This window comes from Panthera leo, chromosome B3 (assembly GCF_018350215.1).
Source record: "Panthera leo isolate Ple1 chromosome B3, P.leo_Ple1_pat1.1, whole genome shotgun sequence".
In the NCBI taxonomy this organism is placed as follows: Eukaryota; Metazoa; Chordata; class Mammalia; order Carnivora; family Felidae; genus Panthera; species Panthera leo.
Window position 1 is genome coordinate 60,231,792 of NC_056684.1, and position 18,377 is coordinate 60,250,168.

The following is an 18,377-nucleotide window of genomic DNA, read 5'->3' on the forward strand; positions in this document are numbered from 1 at the left end:
TCTGTAATTTCAAAATAAAAAATTAGAAATTTAAGTAGTATTTTATTGTGACAGTAATGCACGTTTCTCCCATCTACTTCACGTGCTCAAGTGTGTGAGTCTTTTGTTATTTGAAGCTCATTTTATTATTCTTTACTTCATTTTGTTGTAGCCTCGAGCTGTGGCAGGCTTTCGAGGGACAGTTCGTTATGCGTCAATAAATGCTCACCGAAACAGGGTAGGTATATGAACTTAGAGTCATGTCTGCATAAGCATGCTGATGGCTTGAATCAGATTGACTTTTTTATATTAGAGTACACAAGTGTGGAAGGTACTTGGAAGCAAAGGGTAATGTGTTAGTAATACTAATGTGTGGTGGTGTGTAGAGTAGATAGTAGATGCTCGCAGCTACATAAAAATAAAATTGGATTTGTTGGAAAAGATAATAGCTCTGTGTGTGTGTGTGTGTGTGTGTGTGTGTGTGTGTGTGTGTGTGTGTAGGGAATCTTATGTCCTTAATTAGGTATAAGTAAGTGTTAACAGGTTGAATATAGAATTTTGAAGAAATAAATTATCTGTGTTCTAATCTTAAGAAGTTATTTGGGAATATCATACTCTCAATACCTAATGAAATATAGGAGTCAGCATTGTACCTGCAGTACGCATTTAATCTGTGATATCCCCTCTCCATTAAACCTTTTCTTTTCATGAAGATCTCTCAAACAGAGATAACTTTAAAATTTGCATCTTAGTAAATTATACCTTTTAGATTAAAATTTTAAAGTCTCTTTTTTACTTTGCTCCTTTTGTTCTTTTGATTTTTTTTTCTTTTTCTGAATCTTAATTATGAGTGGGAAAGGTGTTTATTTTATGGAATCTGAATCCTTGAACTTGTCTGGATGAAGCTGAGGCATTTAACAAGTGATTCCTTGATAAAAGAGAAATCTTTTGGGGCGCCTGGGTGGCTCAGTCGGTTAAGCATCTGACTTCGACTCAGGTCATGATTTCACAGTTCATGAGGTCAAGCCCCATGTCGAGCTCTATGCTGACAGCTCAGAGCCTGGAGCCTGCTTCAGATTCTATGTCTCCCTCTCTCTCTGCCCCTCCCCCACTCTTGCTCTGTCTCTCTCTGTCTCAAAAATAAATTAACATTAAATAAAAATCTTTTCTTGACCTTTTATTACTTTATTCTTGTTCTGTGAAGCCAGAGTTGCCTTATTGAAAATTTGACTAATGCTAACTATAGTAAGAAGAGTATGCTGTGGTCTTATATGCTGTGCTCTAGTTAATTTAATTTGGTTTCTTATAATATGATTATAAACTGAAAATAGGAAAAGTATTTTTATCAGTGCATAATGTAGCACCCTGCCAAGGCTGTCAGCTCATTTGGTTTGATTCAGTGTTGTATTAATATGGCATCTGGTCAACTATTCTGCCTTGAAAAGATATATTCTTAAAATCCTTTAGAATTACTAGGCTTTCTAATTAATTCTGTGTAAAAATTTGGTCAACATTAGAATCTTTGAGATAAGACAGTCTTTCTGAGATAAGCATAAACATTTCCAGAGATCATTATAACTACATATGCATTTCCAAAGAAGCTAGTAGAAAGAGATTATATATTTTTACTTTTTTTAATTTGTACAAATTTCTTTTAAAAAGCTTTTCTAGTATAGAGTGCTCTAACAGTTAACTCTGTTAACCTGCATATTACTTGTTTTTCATCTGACCTTGGTAAAGGAATTTGATTATATATATCAGCAGTTCTTAACCTTCTTTTCTGCTCCCAAGACACCTGAGATGTAGAATCCTTTACAGAGCTTCACAGTGGTTGTTAGTTTATGTGGTGATACAGGAGTGCAACTAGTGGAACTTTCAGAGATGCTGGTCTAATTTTAAAAGACTGCTCAGATAATTCTAATATACTTCTTTCTTCCCTATTCTGTGATCTTGATAATTTCTAAGCATAATGCACTCCATTTCTTTTGGTTTTTTTTTTTTTTTTTTGGTACCTTGATCTTAAACTTTTAACATGAATAATTCTCAGACAATATACAACTTTTCAAAATACATGAACTCTGTTCACTACATTGTTCTACATTTCAATCCATTATTAATATTTGTAGTATCTCATTAATTTGAAGAAATTATTTTACTGTCTTCTGATTCTGTGGTTTCTATTGAGAAGATCTTTGTCCATTTAATTTTTGTTATTTTGTATTTAGTTTGTCATTTTTCTTTGACTATTTTGGATATCTTCTCTTTGTCTTTGCTTTTCTACAGATATGTTCTTTTGTGCCTGTATGTGGATTTCTTTATAATTATTCTGTTTGCAGGGTGCGTGGGTATCTCAGTCAGTTGAGCATCTGACTTAAACTCAGATCATAATCTTGCAGTTCATGAGTTCAAGCCTCACATTGGGCTTGCTGCTCTCAGCGCAGAGCCTGCTTGGGATCCTCTGCCCCCCACCCCCACCTCTGCCCACCCCTGGCTTGCGCTCTCTCAAAAATAAACATTAAAAATAATTATTATTCTGTTTGGGATTTGTTGTGCTTCCTAAATCTGAGCATTCATGTCTTTCATCGATTTTGGAAGAACCTCAGACATTTCTTCTTTAAATATTGCCTCTTTCTCTTTCTTTCTGTACCCTCGTTTTTCATATCTCAAATTGATATATTTGTTAGATCTTCTTGTTTTGCCCTCCATGTCTTTTAGGTTCACTCTCAGATCTAACTATTTGTTCCTCTGGGTTGCATTTCTAAATACTTTCTTCAGATCTGTCTTCCAGTTCATTAATTTTTTTTTCTGCTGATTTTGATTAGCTTTTTAATCTTTCCCTTGAGTTTTTAATTTCTAGATATTCTTTTTGGTCTTTTTTCAAATCTAATAGGTCTTTTTATTTTTTGGGGTAGGATATGGTTCCTTCCTGATGACATTTATTCCCTTTTTTTTTTAAAGCTTAAACATTCTAAAAATTCTTAAAAAAATTTTTTTTTAATGTTTATTTATTTTTGAGAGACAGAGACAGAGCATGAGACAGACAGAGAGGGAGACACAGAATCCAAAGCAGGCACCAGACTCTGAGCTGTCAGCACAGAGCCCGACACACGGCTTGAACTCACAAACTGTGAAATCATAACCTGAACTGAAATTGGACACTTAACCAACTGAGCCACCCAGGCCCCCTAAACATTCTTATTTCATATTCTGTATCCTATAATTCCATATCTGAAATTCTTGGATATCTAATTCTGCTCTGTAATTTATCTTGTCATTAGCTTATGATAGCCTGCTTTCTAATGTATTTTGTACTTGTGAATAATGAGCTTATATTTTATGGGACTTTATAGGACTTCTGTGAAGCCTGAATTTATGGGTTCTTTAATGTTGACAGGATTTTCATTTTCATCTGTCATTACCACAGGGTGGGATTACCCAGAAAACAGTTAATTTCTGGACTTGGTTTCCCAGACCACACATGTGGTATAAATTTAAACCCCAAATCTGAGTGAGGGGCAGGACTATGGTAACAAATTTTCAGGGTAGTTTTTTTTAACCACTAACTTTATCCCTTTGATAGTGGTTAAATTTTACAGAAAAAAAAAGTTATTGCTGTAAAATGTACGTACCAAATATTGAACTAAAGATAGCCCTTTGAGGGTCGGAGCTATATGGTGAGGGCCTAGGGGAAAGTGTCTCAGTTATAGCTTCCGTCTTGTGTAGTATCAGTACTTTTATACCTGTTCCCTTCCTGATTGTTAAAACCCTGGTTGATAAAACCTGTAACAGATGTTCCCAAAGGCAAAGTTTCAGCATCAGCTTGCTTTTCTTATTTCCAGCTTTCTTTTAATTTTGGCTCCTAGAATTTGCTTTAATTCTTTTTTTTAATTATTATTATGGTAAAGAACATATCACATTAAATTTACCATGTTAACCATTTTTTTAATTTGAGTATAGGTGACACACAATGTTACATTAGTTTCAGGTGTACAATATAGTGATTCAACAACTCTGTGTTATGCTATGCTCACCAGTGTAGCGTATTAACCATTTTTAAGGGATAATTCAGCAGTGTTAAGTATATTCACATTAGTGTGCAATAAAGTTCTAGAACTTTTTCATTTTGCAACACTGAAACCCCATACCCACTAAATGCTAATTTGCCCTTCACCTTCCCTTCTTAATGAACTGATTTATTAATTAACGGGCTGTTAATTATATTTCCAGCATATCTGGGTTTTGGGGTGTTCTTTATACCAAAAAGTATTTCATTATATCTATTTCTATTATGCAGATTGTTACATAGCTGTGTAGATATATTTACCAGAAGATTTTATGGGAAATACGTTAAAATTTTTAAGCCTCATAAGATGAAACACAATGGTAAGGCCTTAGACAATGTAATATACTCACAAGGAGTGGTAATGTATTGTGACTGAATTCTCTTTGGCTTATGAAGGAAATGGGAAGACATGATGACCTTTGGTCCTTATTCTACATGTTGGTGGAGTTTGTGGTTGGTCAGCTGCCTTGGAGAAAAATAAAGGACAAGGTAATTTTGAAACCGGAAATGGAAATAACAGTTTTAGTAGGGGAAGGAATAAAAATTTCTCCTGGGTAGGCATAATTGATGAGAAAATACTTACATATAAAAATTAAAATTAAGCTGTTATTAAAGATCTAATGTTAGGATTTTTTTTCTGTGTACATTGAGAATAGATACTCCTTTGAGTATCTATTAAATCATCACTTCTGATTTGATTTCTAGCTTTCCCTCTTTTCACTACTTCTCCCGTATTCATTTTTATAAGTCAAGTAAGTTTTTAAATTTTAATTGTTACATTATATTGTTTGATTTGAAAACTGTGAACAAATGTGTTGGTAAAGAAAAGTAGACTAGATTTAACTCTTTAACTCTAGATAACTCTTTTTTGGCGAACTGTCAATTCACTGATGCAGAACTCTGTTACCCTTTTGATTATCCTCCCCTCTCCCACTAAGGCATTGTGCATTAAGCTATTAGTAAGAGCTCAATTCTTGCTTTATACTTAATTACCCACTATCTCATTCCCTAGTACATACCCTTGAGACTATTACTGAGAGGCTGTTAATGTGTAGCTGCCAAGAGAAATTGACTTTAGTTCCTGTTCTCTTTACTTCCCAGGAGCAAGTAGGCTCTATTAAGGAGAGGTATGACCACAGGCTTATGTTGAAACATCTCCCTCCAGAATTCAGCATCTTTTTGGACCACATCTCTTCTTTGGATTATTTTACAAAACCAGACTACCAGGTAATCATCTTTGGGAGTTCTGTGGGCTAATCCTTCTCTCTCATTTAGTCTTTGTCTTCACTTACTGTAGCTTTGAGGATATTGTATATGAGTATGGAAGGTCCTAGAATGATATTATTTTAATACATCCTGAGAAATGTGGTGACTGACTGATGAGGACTGTGTGTGTGTGTGTGTGTGTGTGTGTGTGTGTGTGTGTGTGTGTTTGTGTGTGTTCCCATCTGGAAGAACATACTTCATTAGAGTTTTAGATTTGTGTATGGTTGAATAGATTTTACTGTTCCTGCTGTGATTCATCTGGTATATAGAACTGCTGATAGTTGAAATTATGTAAATCCTATAACTAATTTGTTGACCAGAAGGAAGTGTCCAGCTAGGTAATGTATCTGTTGAGGGCTTAGGGCTATAATATCGTATGTTAATATGCTAGGGAACAACAGTTGGTGAAGATTATTGGCTCCATTTTATCTGTGGTCAGTGAATCATTTCCTTAGGGTTTCCATTAATAAGGCCTTATAAGGATTGACTAAGTTTACCACAAATTGCACCCCTGGCCCCAACCAACTGTATTTCAGAAGATTCTTTTGCTCTCAGGGAGAACTTAATATAGCTTAATGCAAGATAATCACTACCACTGAAGACATAAATGAAGCCACCCATAGATTAAACCAGGCATATGTCATTTCATTCCACTTTGCTTTATTGCACTTTGCAGATATTGCATTTTTTACAAATTGAAGGTTTGTGGCAACCCTGCATTGAGCAAGTCCATCAGCACCAATTTCCAACAGCATTTACTTATTTTGTGTCTCTGTGTCACATTTTGATAATTGTGAGATATTGCGTACTTTTTCGTTATTGTTATATAGTGATCTGTAATCAGTGATCTTTGATGTTACAACTGTAATTGTCTTGGGGTACCATGAAACATACCCATGTAACATAGTAAACTTAATCCATAAATGTTATGTGTGTTCTGACTGCTCCACCGACCAGCCATTCCCTGTCTCTCCTTCTGCTTGAGCTTCCCTATCCCCTGAGACACAACAATATTGAAATTAGGTCAACTAGTAACCCTATGATGGCCTGTCAGTGTTCAGGTGAAAGGAAGAGTTGCACATCTCTCACTTTAAATCAGAAGTTGGAAATGACCCAGCTTAGTGGGGAAGGTATGTCAAAAGCCAAGATAGGCTGAAAGCCAGACCTTTTGTGCTGAACAGTTAGCCAAGTAGTGATTGCAAAGGAAAAGTTCTTGAAGGAAATTAGAAATGCTACTCCAGTGAACACATGACTGATTAGAAAGCAAAACAGCCTTATTACTGATATGGAGAAAGATTTAGTGGTCTGAAAAGAAGATCAAGCCAGCCATAGCGTTCCCTTAAGCCAATGCCTAATCCAGAGCAAGGCCCTAACTCTTTTCAATTCTGTGAAGGCTGAGAGAGGTGAGGAAGTTTCCAAAGAAGAGTTTGAAGCTAGCAGAGTTTGGTTCATGAGGCTTAAGGAAAGAAGCCCTCATCATGACATAAAAGTACAAGGTGAAGCAAGTGCTGATATAGAAGCTGCAGCAAGTTATCCAGAAGATCTAGCTTCTGAAGGTGGCTACTACACTAAACAACAGATTTTCAATGTAGAAGGAACAGCTTTCTATTGGAAGAAGAGCCATTTAAGGTTTTCATAGCTAGAGAAGAAAAGTCAATGTCTAGCTTCAGAGGTTCAAAGGGCAGGTTGACTCTCTTGTTGGAAGTTTTTGCAGGGGTGCCTAGGTAGCTCAGTCAGCTGAGCAAGCATCTGACTCTTGATTTTGGCTCAAGTCATGATCCCAAGGTTGTGGGATCAAGTCCCGTGTCAGGCTCCATGAAGCCTGCTTAAGATTCATTCTCTCTCTCTCTCTCTCTCTCTCCCCTTCTCCCTCCCTCCCTCTCCCTTACCCCCTTCCGCCCCTCTCCCCCACTTGTGCTCCCTCGTGCTCTCTCCTCTAAAAAAATCAAATCAAATAAAAAAGAAGAAGCTACTGCAGCCGGTGATTTGAAGTTGAAAGTAGTGCTCATTTACCATTCTGAATATCTAAGGGCTCTTAAAGAATGCTAAGTCTACTCTGCCTGTATTCTGTAAATGGAATAGCAATGCCCAGATGACAGCATATCTGTTTAAAACATGGTTTACTGAATATTTTAAGCCCCCTATTAGGATCTACCACTCAGAAAAAAAGATTCCTTTCAAAATATGACTGCTCATGGACAATGGACATGGTCACCCAAGATCTCTGTTGGAGATGTACAATGAGATTAATGTTTTCATGCTTGCTAATACAGTATCCATTGTGCAGCCCGTGAATCAAGAAGTCATTTCAATTTTCAAGTCTTAATGTTTAAGAAATATGTCTTATAAGGCGATAGCTGCTATAGATGATGATTCCTCTGGTGTATCTGGACAAACTAAATTGAAAACTTTCTGGAAAGGATTTACCATTCTGGATGCCATGAATAATACTGATGATTCATGGGAAGAGGTCAAAATGTTACCATGAACAGGAGTCTGGAAGAAGTTGATTCCAACCCTCATCGATGACTTTGAAGGGTTTAAGACTTTCAGTAGAGGAAGTAACTGGAGATGTGATGGAAATAGCAGGAGAACTAGCATTATACATGGAGCCTGAAAACATGACTGAATGGCTGCAGTCTCATGATAAAACTGTAATAGATGAGTGACTTCTTATGGATGAGCAAAGAAAAGTGGTTTCTTAAGATGGAAGCTACTTCTGGTGAAGAATGCTGTGAAGATTGTTGAAATGAAAACAAAGAATTTAGAATATTCCATAAACTTGGTTGATGAAGCTGTGGCAGGGTTTGAGAGGATGGACTCCAGTTTTGAAAGAAGTCCTGAGTAGCTCAGTTGGTTAAGCATCCGATTTAGGCTCAGGTCATGATCTCATAGTTTGTGAGTTTGAGCCCCATATCAGGCTCTGTGCTGACAGCTCAGAGCCTGGAGCCTGCTTCAGATTCTGTCTCCCTCTCTTTTTCTGCCCCTCCCCCACTTGTGCACACACGTGCTCGCTCGCTCTCTCTCTCAAAAATAAATAATAAACATTAAAAAAAGGTATCACATGGAACAGAGAAATCACTTGTAAAAGGAATAGTCAATCAGTGTGGCAAACTGCATTGTTGTCTTATTGTAAGAAATTGCTATAGGGGCGCCTGGGTGGCTCAGTCGGTTAAGCGGCCGACTTCGGCTCAGGTCATGATTTCTCGGTCTGTGAGTTCGAGCCCCGCGTCGGGCTCTGTGCTGACAGCTCAGAGCCTGGAGCCTGTTTCAGATTCTGTGTCTCCCTCTCTCTGACCCTCCCCTGTTCATGCTCTGTCTCTCTCTGTCTCAAAAATAAATAAACATTAAAAAAAAATTTTTTTTAAAAAAGAAATTGCTATAGCTACCTCCACGTTCAGCAGCCACCACCCTGAGTAGTCAACAGCTATCAACATCAAGGCAAGACCCTCTACCACCAAAAAGATTCACTTGCTGAGAGCTCAGATGATAGTTAGCATCTTCTAGAAATATTTTTGTTTTTAAAAAAATTTTTAAATTTATTTTATTTTATTCTTTATTTTAGAGAGAGCACATGCACAAGCAGGGGAAAGGGGCAGAGGGAGAGAGAATTTTAAGCAGGCTCCACATTCAGCATGGATCCCAACATGGGGCTCATTCCCACAACCATGGTATCATGACCTGAGCCAAAATCAAGAGTCGGATGCTCAACTGACTGAGCCATCCAGGCACCCTCCAATAAATATTTTTAATTAAGGCATGTACATTGTTTTCTTTTTAGATATAGTACTATTGTACACTTAATAGTATACAGTACAGTAGAAATAACTTTCATATGCCCTGGGAAGCCAAAAAATTCACTTGATTTGCTTGATTGTGGTATTTGCTTTATTCTGGTGGTCTGGAACCCAATCTGCAATATCTCTGAGGTGTAACTATAAAAATGGTGTATCAGTTTATCATTTTCATATACAAAGGACAATACATAGACTTTACTGTTAATGAAAATTTTACATTCATCAGTGTTGCCCGGTTGAAAGACTCTGAACAGCATAGTGAACTTATTTGTATGTGGTAGCTATTTCTGTGTGAAATGGCAGCTTTTGTATAACATATAAACAAGATATAAAACAGAGAGGCAATATATAGCCTTGAGTACTTAGAGACGTTAAGTGGGTCAACTTGTCACCTTCTTTCCTGTGTGGCTTTTTGCATTAATAACTATAGATTGTGTAACAAATGGAGAAAATCCATTGTATGCAAGTCACTTTGGAATATATTCTTATAGTTACATTTTATATGTATTTCTGAAAGGCACAGAATTCATATTACTTGTAATAAAATTCTACCTGTAATACTAGATTCAGGAGGAGCTGGAAAATGTTCCAACTTTCTCATCTTGGGTGCTAATAATTTTTTATTGATAGAGTTCGCATGGGAGTATAAAAGTTGAGCAAGCAAAATAATTTTGATCACATTCAGCACTTAGTTATGTCTATAATCTAAAGAAAACTATTGTATTCACTAGCTTAAATTTGAAAGTTAGATTTATAATTATTTTATTTAATTTTTAAATTTGTTTTAATGTTTATTTTTTGAGAGAGAGACAGAGTACAAGTGGGGGAAAGGCAGAGAGAGAGAGAAAGAGAGAGAGACAGATTCCGAAGCAGGCTCCAGGCCCCAAGCTGCCAGCACAGAGCCCAATATGGGGCTTAAACCTACAGACCATGAGATCATGACCTGAACTGAAGTTGGTTGCTGAACCAGCTGAGCCAGCAAGGCACCCTGTTTATAATTACTTTAAATTAACATATTCTTATTCTCATGTTTTTCATTTGGACATTCTCCTAGGGGCTTCTCTGTGTCTTTGTCATCTAATAACAAAACAAAATATAATAATTTTACTACTTTTGGAAGAGAGAGAGCAGGCAAAATATTTTCTTTTGGTTCTTTCTTGCTCTCTGATCTCTCATAAGCAGTGAGTGGGAGCAGAGGACAGGTGGAAAGGAGAAAGATAATTGGGGAAAAGATTTTGGTGTGCCTGGTATGTTCTCATGACTAGTATCAATGTGACATCAGGTTCCAAAAAGGTCTGACTGCATCTTCTGTCTCTTGCTTCCCTCACAGAGTCCTCCTATGGACTTCATTTTGAGAAAAATTACTCTGCTTTGAATCTGAACACTTTGTGAACTAATGCTGTCCATATGGTTAATTTTACAGTTTGGTATCTGTTCAGGAATATGAGTTTAATTACTGTTCTTTCAAAATTTTAAATTCCTCATTGGACAACCATTGTGGTTAAAAACAATAACGAAATCTTCTATCAACAAGCAAAAAAAACCCAAAAAACAAAAAAACAAAACCAAAAAAAACCCCAGTATTTAGCATGACTGCTTCCCTAGCTACATCAAAGGTCAAAAAACATTATGTCTTGTATGTTCTGAGCCAAGACTGGAGTGAATATATTTTATAATCAGAGTGTTAAATGATGCTGTTTTACAAAGCCATGTTCACTTTGAATGTCTCTGCTTTGTAAGCCCTTAAAAGTCAGAATTTCTTGCAAGAAAACATTTCCATGTTAACAAGTTGCACATAGCCAACACCTCATCTAGTAGCCATCTAGTCCAGACCTAGAGAGAAGAGTTGTTTTGCTCTTAACCAGGAATCTTTTATGCATGTCTTAGAATAATGGCTGGCATTTGCTTTTGGAAAGAGTTATAGTGTTTTGGGAAACTACGTCCAAGTTTATCAGTGCTTAGTATTTATGTATAAGTGTATCTTCCCAGCTGGCTTTAAGTCCTGGAGGTACAACCATGTCTTCTTTTTTTGTCTTGCACTATCCTCACACTGTGCCTGGCACCTAAGTTTTCAGCAAATGTTAGGAAAATTCAATTTAATCTTAGTTTGCCCACAATCACCTACTAAGGAAATCTATAAATGCTGTTTTCTATCTGTTAAACTAAACTAAGTGAAGCTATCAGAATTATAGCCATGATTGAAACAGAGATCATATTATGAATATTATGGGGTTTTTTTTTGAGAGAGAGAAAGCATGAGCAGGGGAAGGGTATAGGGGGAGGGAGGGTGGGAGGGGGAGAGAGAGAGAGAGAGAGAGAGAGAGAGAGAGAGAGAGAGAAGAGAAACAGACTCCCAAGCAGACTCCATGCCCAGCCCAAAGCTCACATGGGAGCTCTTTCTCACAACTGTGAGATCATGACCTAAGCCGAGAGCAAGAGTCTGATGCTCAACCAACTGAGTCACCCAGGTGCCCCCGAATATCTGAAAGAGGATAAATTAAATTCTGAAAGAGGATAGCAACTCTAAGAAAAAGATGCTGGGATATGAATCTCTTCAGATGATAAAATTCTATAGTTTTATACATGTACAAATACACACACACATGTGAGTGCATGTAAAATGTGAAATTTGATAAGCTCTGTGGATTGTACCCATGTAATTTTCCCGGTTTGGATATTGTACTCTAGCTATTTAAGGTGTTATTATTGGAGCACACTGGGTGAAGGGGATTTCTCTGTACTATTATTGTAATTTACTATTAATCTTTAATTATTTCAGATTAAAGAAAAAATGCTGGGCCAACATTTTCAGAAATGTACATAATGATTAAAAACACTCAACCCTATTGTGACCACCACGTAATTTAAATAATCCTTTTTAAAATATTTTGAGAAAGGAAAATATCTCTGAGGAGTAAATAGGAAAATCTTAACCTTGAATTCCACCACAAGACTCCACGTGTAGGTGACACAGTTACTAGTTAATGGGAAACTAACATAGCATCAGATTGGATAAAGAAGAACCCTTGGGGTGGGGGGCGCCTGGGTGTCTCAGTCAGTTGAGTGTCCGACTCTTGATTTTGGCTCAGGTCATGATTCCAGGGTTGTGGGATCAAGCCCCACATCAGGCTCTGCACTGAGCATGGAGCCTGCTTAAGATTCTCTGTATCTCCCTCTGCCCCTCCCCGCCACTCACTCACTCTCTCTCTCAAAAAAAAAATTAAATAAAAAATTAAAAAATAAAAACTCTTGGTGCCTCTGCACATTATTGTCATGGTAATGACACCTAACAATGCCATAGCAATACATGGGTAGGGTTATTATCCCCATTTTATGGAGACTTACTTTAGACCTGTTGCCTGGGAAAACTGGTGGTTTCCAGTAGTGGTACTGGAAGTGGTGTCTGAACCCAATTTCTGACTCATTCCAAAAAGCCCTGTTTTTTACCATCTTGACTTCTTTGGAGAGGTGGCCACAAACACAGCAGCCACTGTAAAACAAATACTAACATGACTGGTTGATAAAAATGCAGTGAAAGAACTACAGAGTTATATGAAGAATTATTAGAAATTCTTGTCAGTAATTAATGGAATCATGTGATCCTGACAAAAGACCACAAAAGTATTTTTATTAGAGTGTTCCAGTGATGTGAAGCATTGTTTAGCAAGTTGAGAAGACCAATAAAACCCATAAATATCCACACTGTTGGTGAACCTAAAACTAAAATGTATATGTCAGCCAGTCCATACAGTGCCACAGCATTGCTAAAATCAGAGTATAGGATAGGAAATCCAAAGCTGACCACATTTCTTACTAATCTTGTTAATATACTTCCCAGGTTTAGGAATGGGACTGTTTAAGCAGAGGTTGCATCAGAATGCAGCAGGCTTGCCTCTTGCTGTTTTAAGATTCCCCTGAGTCTGATGACATTGGAGTTAAATTTTTCAGAAGGCCTAGATGGGCTGTTAGGAAGCAAAAAATAAGAGATTGAGCTGGAGAATAACAAGGGGGAACCTCCCATAAATTAGAGGGTCAGGGAAGGTCTATTTGTTCTGTGCTGTACCTTCCATCCTTCTGCCTTCTGCTGCTGGGTCTCTGGTGTCACCATCTTAGTAACAGACTTTTTTATCTGAGGCCCAAAGGCATATGCTGCATACGTTTATACTCTGATAAATGTAAGAAAATAATTCCATGATAAAAGGACATCTGGCATAAAAACTGCTTAGGATCGTTCCTTGGCAGCCCGGTACGGGCTGTAGCAGTGTGGCAGTGGCCGTCTGAGTGCTCACACAGCAAGGCGGGTACTGCCTCAGGGACAGGGACTCCATTTTCAGGAGGCATGCAGCTCACTCTGTGAGAACCTCTATTTCCAAAGTCAAGAGAGTAGTCCAAGGTATGCCACTTCTGTTCCCATATGCTGGGTCTCAATCCATCTTCCTTCTGGGTTTTCTGTAGCCCTCTAACTCTGACACTTTGGGGAAGTCTAAGCTATAACATAGGTAACTTAAGTCAACAAAAATATGACCAAAATCAAATTTCTGAGGTCTTATAGCCATGCCGTTTCCAGTTCCTTTTATCTATTTAGTTTCCTTTTCTACATGTATTATTTTTTCTTTGGGATTTAAATGAAAGGTAGCGTTATATGAATCTTTTAGTTAATATTATCACAAATACTTGTTCTGGAAATGTTTTGAGAGTAGCTATTTAAAGGTTCTGGACTCGTAATTCCAACATGGGTTTCTCTCTCTACCCCCACCCCCCCCACCCCCTCAGCCTGGTAGTTCTCTGGCACCAGCTGGGTGTCCTGCAATTCAACTCACTTTTGACACTATCTACCCAGAGATAGATGGCATCAGATTCCACAGGTTAAGGACTCAGTCCCAGAAACCGCCCTCCACTTCAGATGCCATTCGCAAGTCCTGGTTGTCACCTGTACTTCTGACGACCTATGACTATAAACCAAAGGTTCCCATAACCCCTTCCTTGGGCCTGGTTAATTTGTTAGAGTGGCTCACGGGCCTTGGGAAACCAGTTTTCGAACTAGATTACTGGTTTGTTACAAAGGATTTAACTTTGAAAGAGCCAGATGGAAGAGATGTATAGGGCAAGCTATGGGGAAAAGGTGTGGAGCCTCCATGCCCTCTCTGCGGGCACCACTCTCTCGGCACCTCCATTATGTTTACCAACCCAAGAGCTCTCCAAACCACATCCTTTTTAGTTTTTATAGAGACTTCATTATATAGGCGTGATTGATTAAATCATTTACCATTGTTGATCGATTCATCTTCTAGCCCCTCTCTTGTTTCCTGGAGGCCAGGGGATGGGACTGAAAGTTACAAGTCTCTAATCGCATTGTTGGCAGCCCTTATCCAGAGGAGCTTTCCAAAAGTTACCTCATTAACAAAAACCCAGTTGTGGTGGGAAGGGGCTTGTTATGAATAACAAGATAGTCATTTCATGTTTATGGCTCTAAAGTGATTTCAGGAACTGAGGACTATAGATCAAATATTATTATATCAAAAGATGCTCCTATTGCTCTTTTCTTTCAGGAAATTTCAAGGTTTTGGGAGCTGTGTGCCGGGAACTATGAACAAAGACCAAATATACATAAGAAGTATATTCTGGTCATGTGATTGACCAAACTTATAACTTATAAATCACAACACTGCTGTTATATATAAAGTATTGTGTTAGATACTGTGATGATCAGACATGCACCAACCTCTTAGAGCTTACAGTTTGGGTGAAAGAAAGAAACCAATCAAATAATCAGAAATAGCTATAAATATACCATTGATAGCATTTGGTCACCTTGTTGAGATGTTTTCTTCACTGGGCATCAAAAACAGCACACACTTGATTCTCCTATCTCATTGACCACTCCTTCTTGGTTTCCTTTGCTGAGTCTTCTTTCCAACCAAATGTTGGAGTGCCCTAGGCCTTTGCCCTTTGACCTCTTGCTTCCTACTCTCCTTAGATGATATCATCCAGTTCAGCGACTTTAAATAATACCTTTTCATATCTATATGCTGACTGTCAAATTTGTATCTATATACCCTATTCCTCCCTGAAATTTTCAGTATCCCAATCCTCAAACTCTCATAAAGGATGATCTTTGTGAGATCTTTATCCACGTCACATCAGAGTTTTAGAATTTAAAGACAAAAAAATGAGGGGTGCCTAGCTAGCTCAGTCAGTAGAGCATGCAACTCTTCATCTTGGGGTTGTGAGTTTGAGCCCCATGTTAGGTTTAGAGATTACTTAACAATAAAATCTTGGGGCACCTGGGTGGTTCAGTCAGGTAAGCATCCAACTCTTGATCTCAGGTCAGGTCTTGAACTCAGGGTGGTGATTTCAAACCCCACCATGAGCTCCACGTTTGGTGTGGAGCCTACTAAAAAAAATTAAAAAGAAAGAAAAATAAGATCTTGAACAAATGAAGACAAAAAATTGAAATATATAATATAAACCAAATAAAGAGGCAGATTTCTTTGTGATGATTTGTGCATATGCACCCACATACAGCTGAATAATTTTTCAGCCCCCCCCCCCAAAAATTGTAAGGAAGTACAATCAACTTCTGTATACCTAGATATACCAACTGTTAACACTCTTCACTTACATCAAACCATATAAAAATGCGTGTTTGACAAAAAAAATGATCACCTTGATGATTGAAACTGAATACACATGTATATACATACAACACAAATATTCTTTTGCCAAACCATCTGAAAGTAGGTTTTAGATAAGACACTTCATTATGTATCTTCTAAAAACAAAGACATTCTCCTGCATAACTGTAAACTGGTAACCCAACTGAGAAAAATCAGTATTAATTCAATATCATCATCAACATATAGTCCTTATTCAAATTCCCCCATTTGTACGATTGTTCTTTGTTTTGTTTTGTTTTATTTTTTTAAATCCTACTACAAAACCAATTGTGAGTCTGGCAGCTTTCTCAAGGAATAAAGCAATGATGTTTATTGTTACCTTACTCTAGTGTTTTTCTTTATGGTTTAGCTTCTGACATCCGTGTTTGACAACAGCATCAAGACCTTTGGAGTAATTGAGAGTGATCCTTTTGACTGGGAGAAGACTGGAACTGATGGTTCCCTAACAACCACCACTACTTCTGCCACCCCTCAACTGCACACCCGTTTGACCCCTGCAGCAATTGGGTATGTCCTAAACAGATTATTTACCAGTGGCTTTCTTGCGTGCACTGTGTTAGCAGAAATGTCTTTTATTTCATCCAGGTTCCTTCAGATGACAAAATGCTAAGACATATGAGAAAGCCTATGGATTTCCTTGAATTCATATTGCTCTTACATATGTCTGTTCAGATTTACTTTTCTTAGAAAGTGTTTATAGGTCATACTGTGAAATGGGAGCTTTGAGCTGGTATGGCTTATTGTCAGATTTACAATGGGTATTCCTCACAATGAGAAGGAATTGTTTGATTTTAGTTCTAAAGAATATATAGGAGCCTGGAAAGAATGAACCACAATTATACCTAACTATACTATGCTTAAGTTTAGTGTGAACAAAACATGTAGCTTGTTGCTCTAAGAAGGTGATTTAATTTACAAAGTGTTTTAGGAACAGGTTATGGTGTATTGCCATCATCTTGGTTTTGTTTGTTTTCTCCCTTACATGCATTAAATACAGTTAGTTTTGTTTGTTATTTTTAAAATTGGGGGGCAAGGTTGTCCTTTTTTTTTTCCTGACCCATTTTTACCTGCTCTGGTTGCTTTAAACTATTTAGTTAACAATGAAAAAAGTAAGTAGGGAAAAATCATCATATAAATGGAGCTAATTGTGATAAACTAATCCACTGTTTTTGATTTTATATTGAAAGATGGGATCAGCAGAGCTTATTGAATCAGAAGAGCTTACATGGGCTTACATAACTGGAGATGATATCTTTGATTAGCTAGTCTGAGAGTTCTTAAGTGGGGCACCCTGACTATCTACATTAGAATCATCACAGATGTTTGCTTAAAGTACCCATTTGTTGGAGCCACCCCAGACTTACCGAATCAAAATGTCCAAGGCACAGAATGTTTCTCTTGCTTCTCTGAGTTTAGAACCCACTGCCCTAGTCCAGCCACTCCCTTTTACAATAGAGGAAATAATCCTAACACTGAGTGAATCAATCATCCAACTGTAGGTAAATATTAGCAACAGAGCTGGAACCTGTCTAGAAATTTTGATTCTTGTTTTAGTGCCTTTGTCCTCCTCCTTTGATTGTTGTTAGAAGTAGATAAGTCTCAAACTTGCAAAAATCCAGGTGATAGGGCTTCATGGTAGCTGAAGTCAGTGAAGACAGTTTAAGTTCCCATCTCTCAATGTTTCCTCCTAAAATAAGACATAATAACAAGAAAGAAAAAATAAAACTGCACAAAAACCATGTCCTTAACATAATTTGAAGACAAAGGATGCCTACCCTAAACTCCAAAATAAGTAGAGAGAAACAAAAAACCACCAACTCTCTTATGTTCCTACTTCACTCAACCCTGCCCCCCAGGCTTTATAAAGGCAGATCACTAAAAACTGGGGGGAGGAGGAAAATTAGCAATGGGACTTAAGGTTGGTCTTAAACCAACATCAGAAAAACTGAACCTGTCTTACAAATGAAATTATTAGAAAGTGTCTAGGTAGATCAGGTCATGAACTACCAGGAGGTAAAAAACAAACAAACAAACAAACTATGATTCAAAATACATAGCTTCTGAAAGAAAGAAAGAAAGAAAGAAAGAAAGAAAGAAAGAAGAAAAGAAAAGAAAAAAAAGAAAGAAGAGTGGTGGGAGGGAGGGAGGGAAAAAGGAAGGAAGGAAGAAAGAAAGAGAAGAAGGAAGGAAGGAAGAAAGGGGGAGTGAGGGAGGGAAGAAAGAAAGAAAGAAAGAAGAAAAGAGACAAAACAGAAAGGAGAAGTGCCTTTTATCAGTTGAGTGGTGAAGGGTCCAATCAGCAGAGAGAAACTACATAGTAATTTGAACAGAGAAGGATGATACAAGGAGTCATTACCTATAATACAAAATTGGAACAATGTGGCATAGACTAGTAAGAAATAGAAATACAGTGCTAGCAAATACAAAGTGTAGCTCCTACTGTTAAGGCTAAGATGAAGCATCCAAGGAAGAGCTCCACCAGCTCTGACTCCAGGGCTGAGCTCCTGACCTTGTTGGATTGCTCACTGGATGGCCAGGAAGTCACTCTGATGCCTGGTAGAATTTGCTGAAAATCTGCCCTCTGGAACTTGATGG

General features: G+C 37.6%; 1 protein-coding gene across 7 annotated transcripts in view; it reads left to right on the top strand.

The window, feature by feature from the left end:
- The window catches only part of TTBK2 (tau tubulin kinase 2), a 166,688-nt gene that overhangs the window by 105,574 nt on the left and 42,737 nt on the right, over positions 1-18,377 (top strand). For all 7 annotated transcript variants that reach the window (XM_042942273.1, XM_042942272.1, XM_042942271.1 and 4 more), the window contains 4 exons: positions 152-217; positions 4,439-4,531; positions 5,144-5,269; positions 16,132-16,289. In XM_042942273.1, the coding sequence (XP_042798207.1) occupies positions 152-217; positions 4,439-4,531; positions 5,144-5,269; positions 16,132-16,289 (443 nt within the window). The remainder of the gene's footprint in view (positions 1-151; positions 218-4,438; positions 4,532-5,143; positions 5,270-16,131; positions 16,290-18,377) is intronic.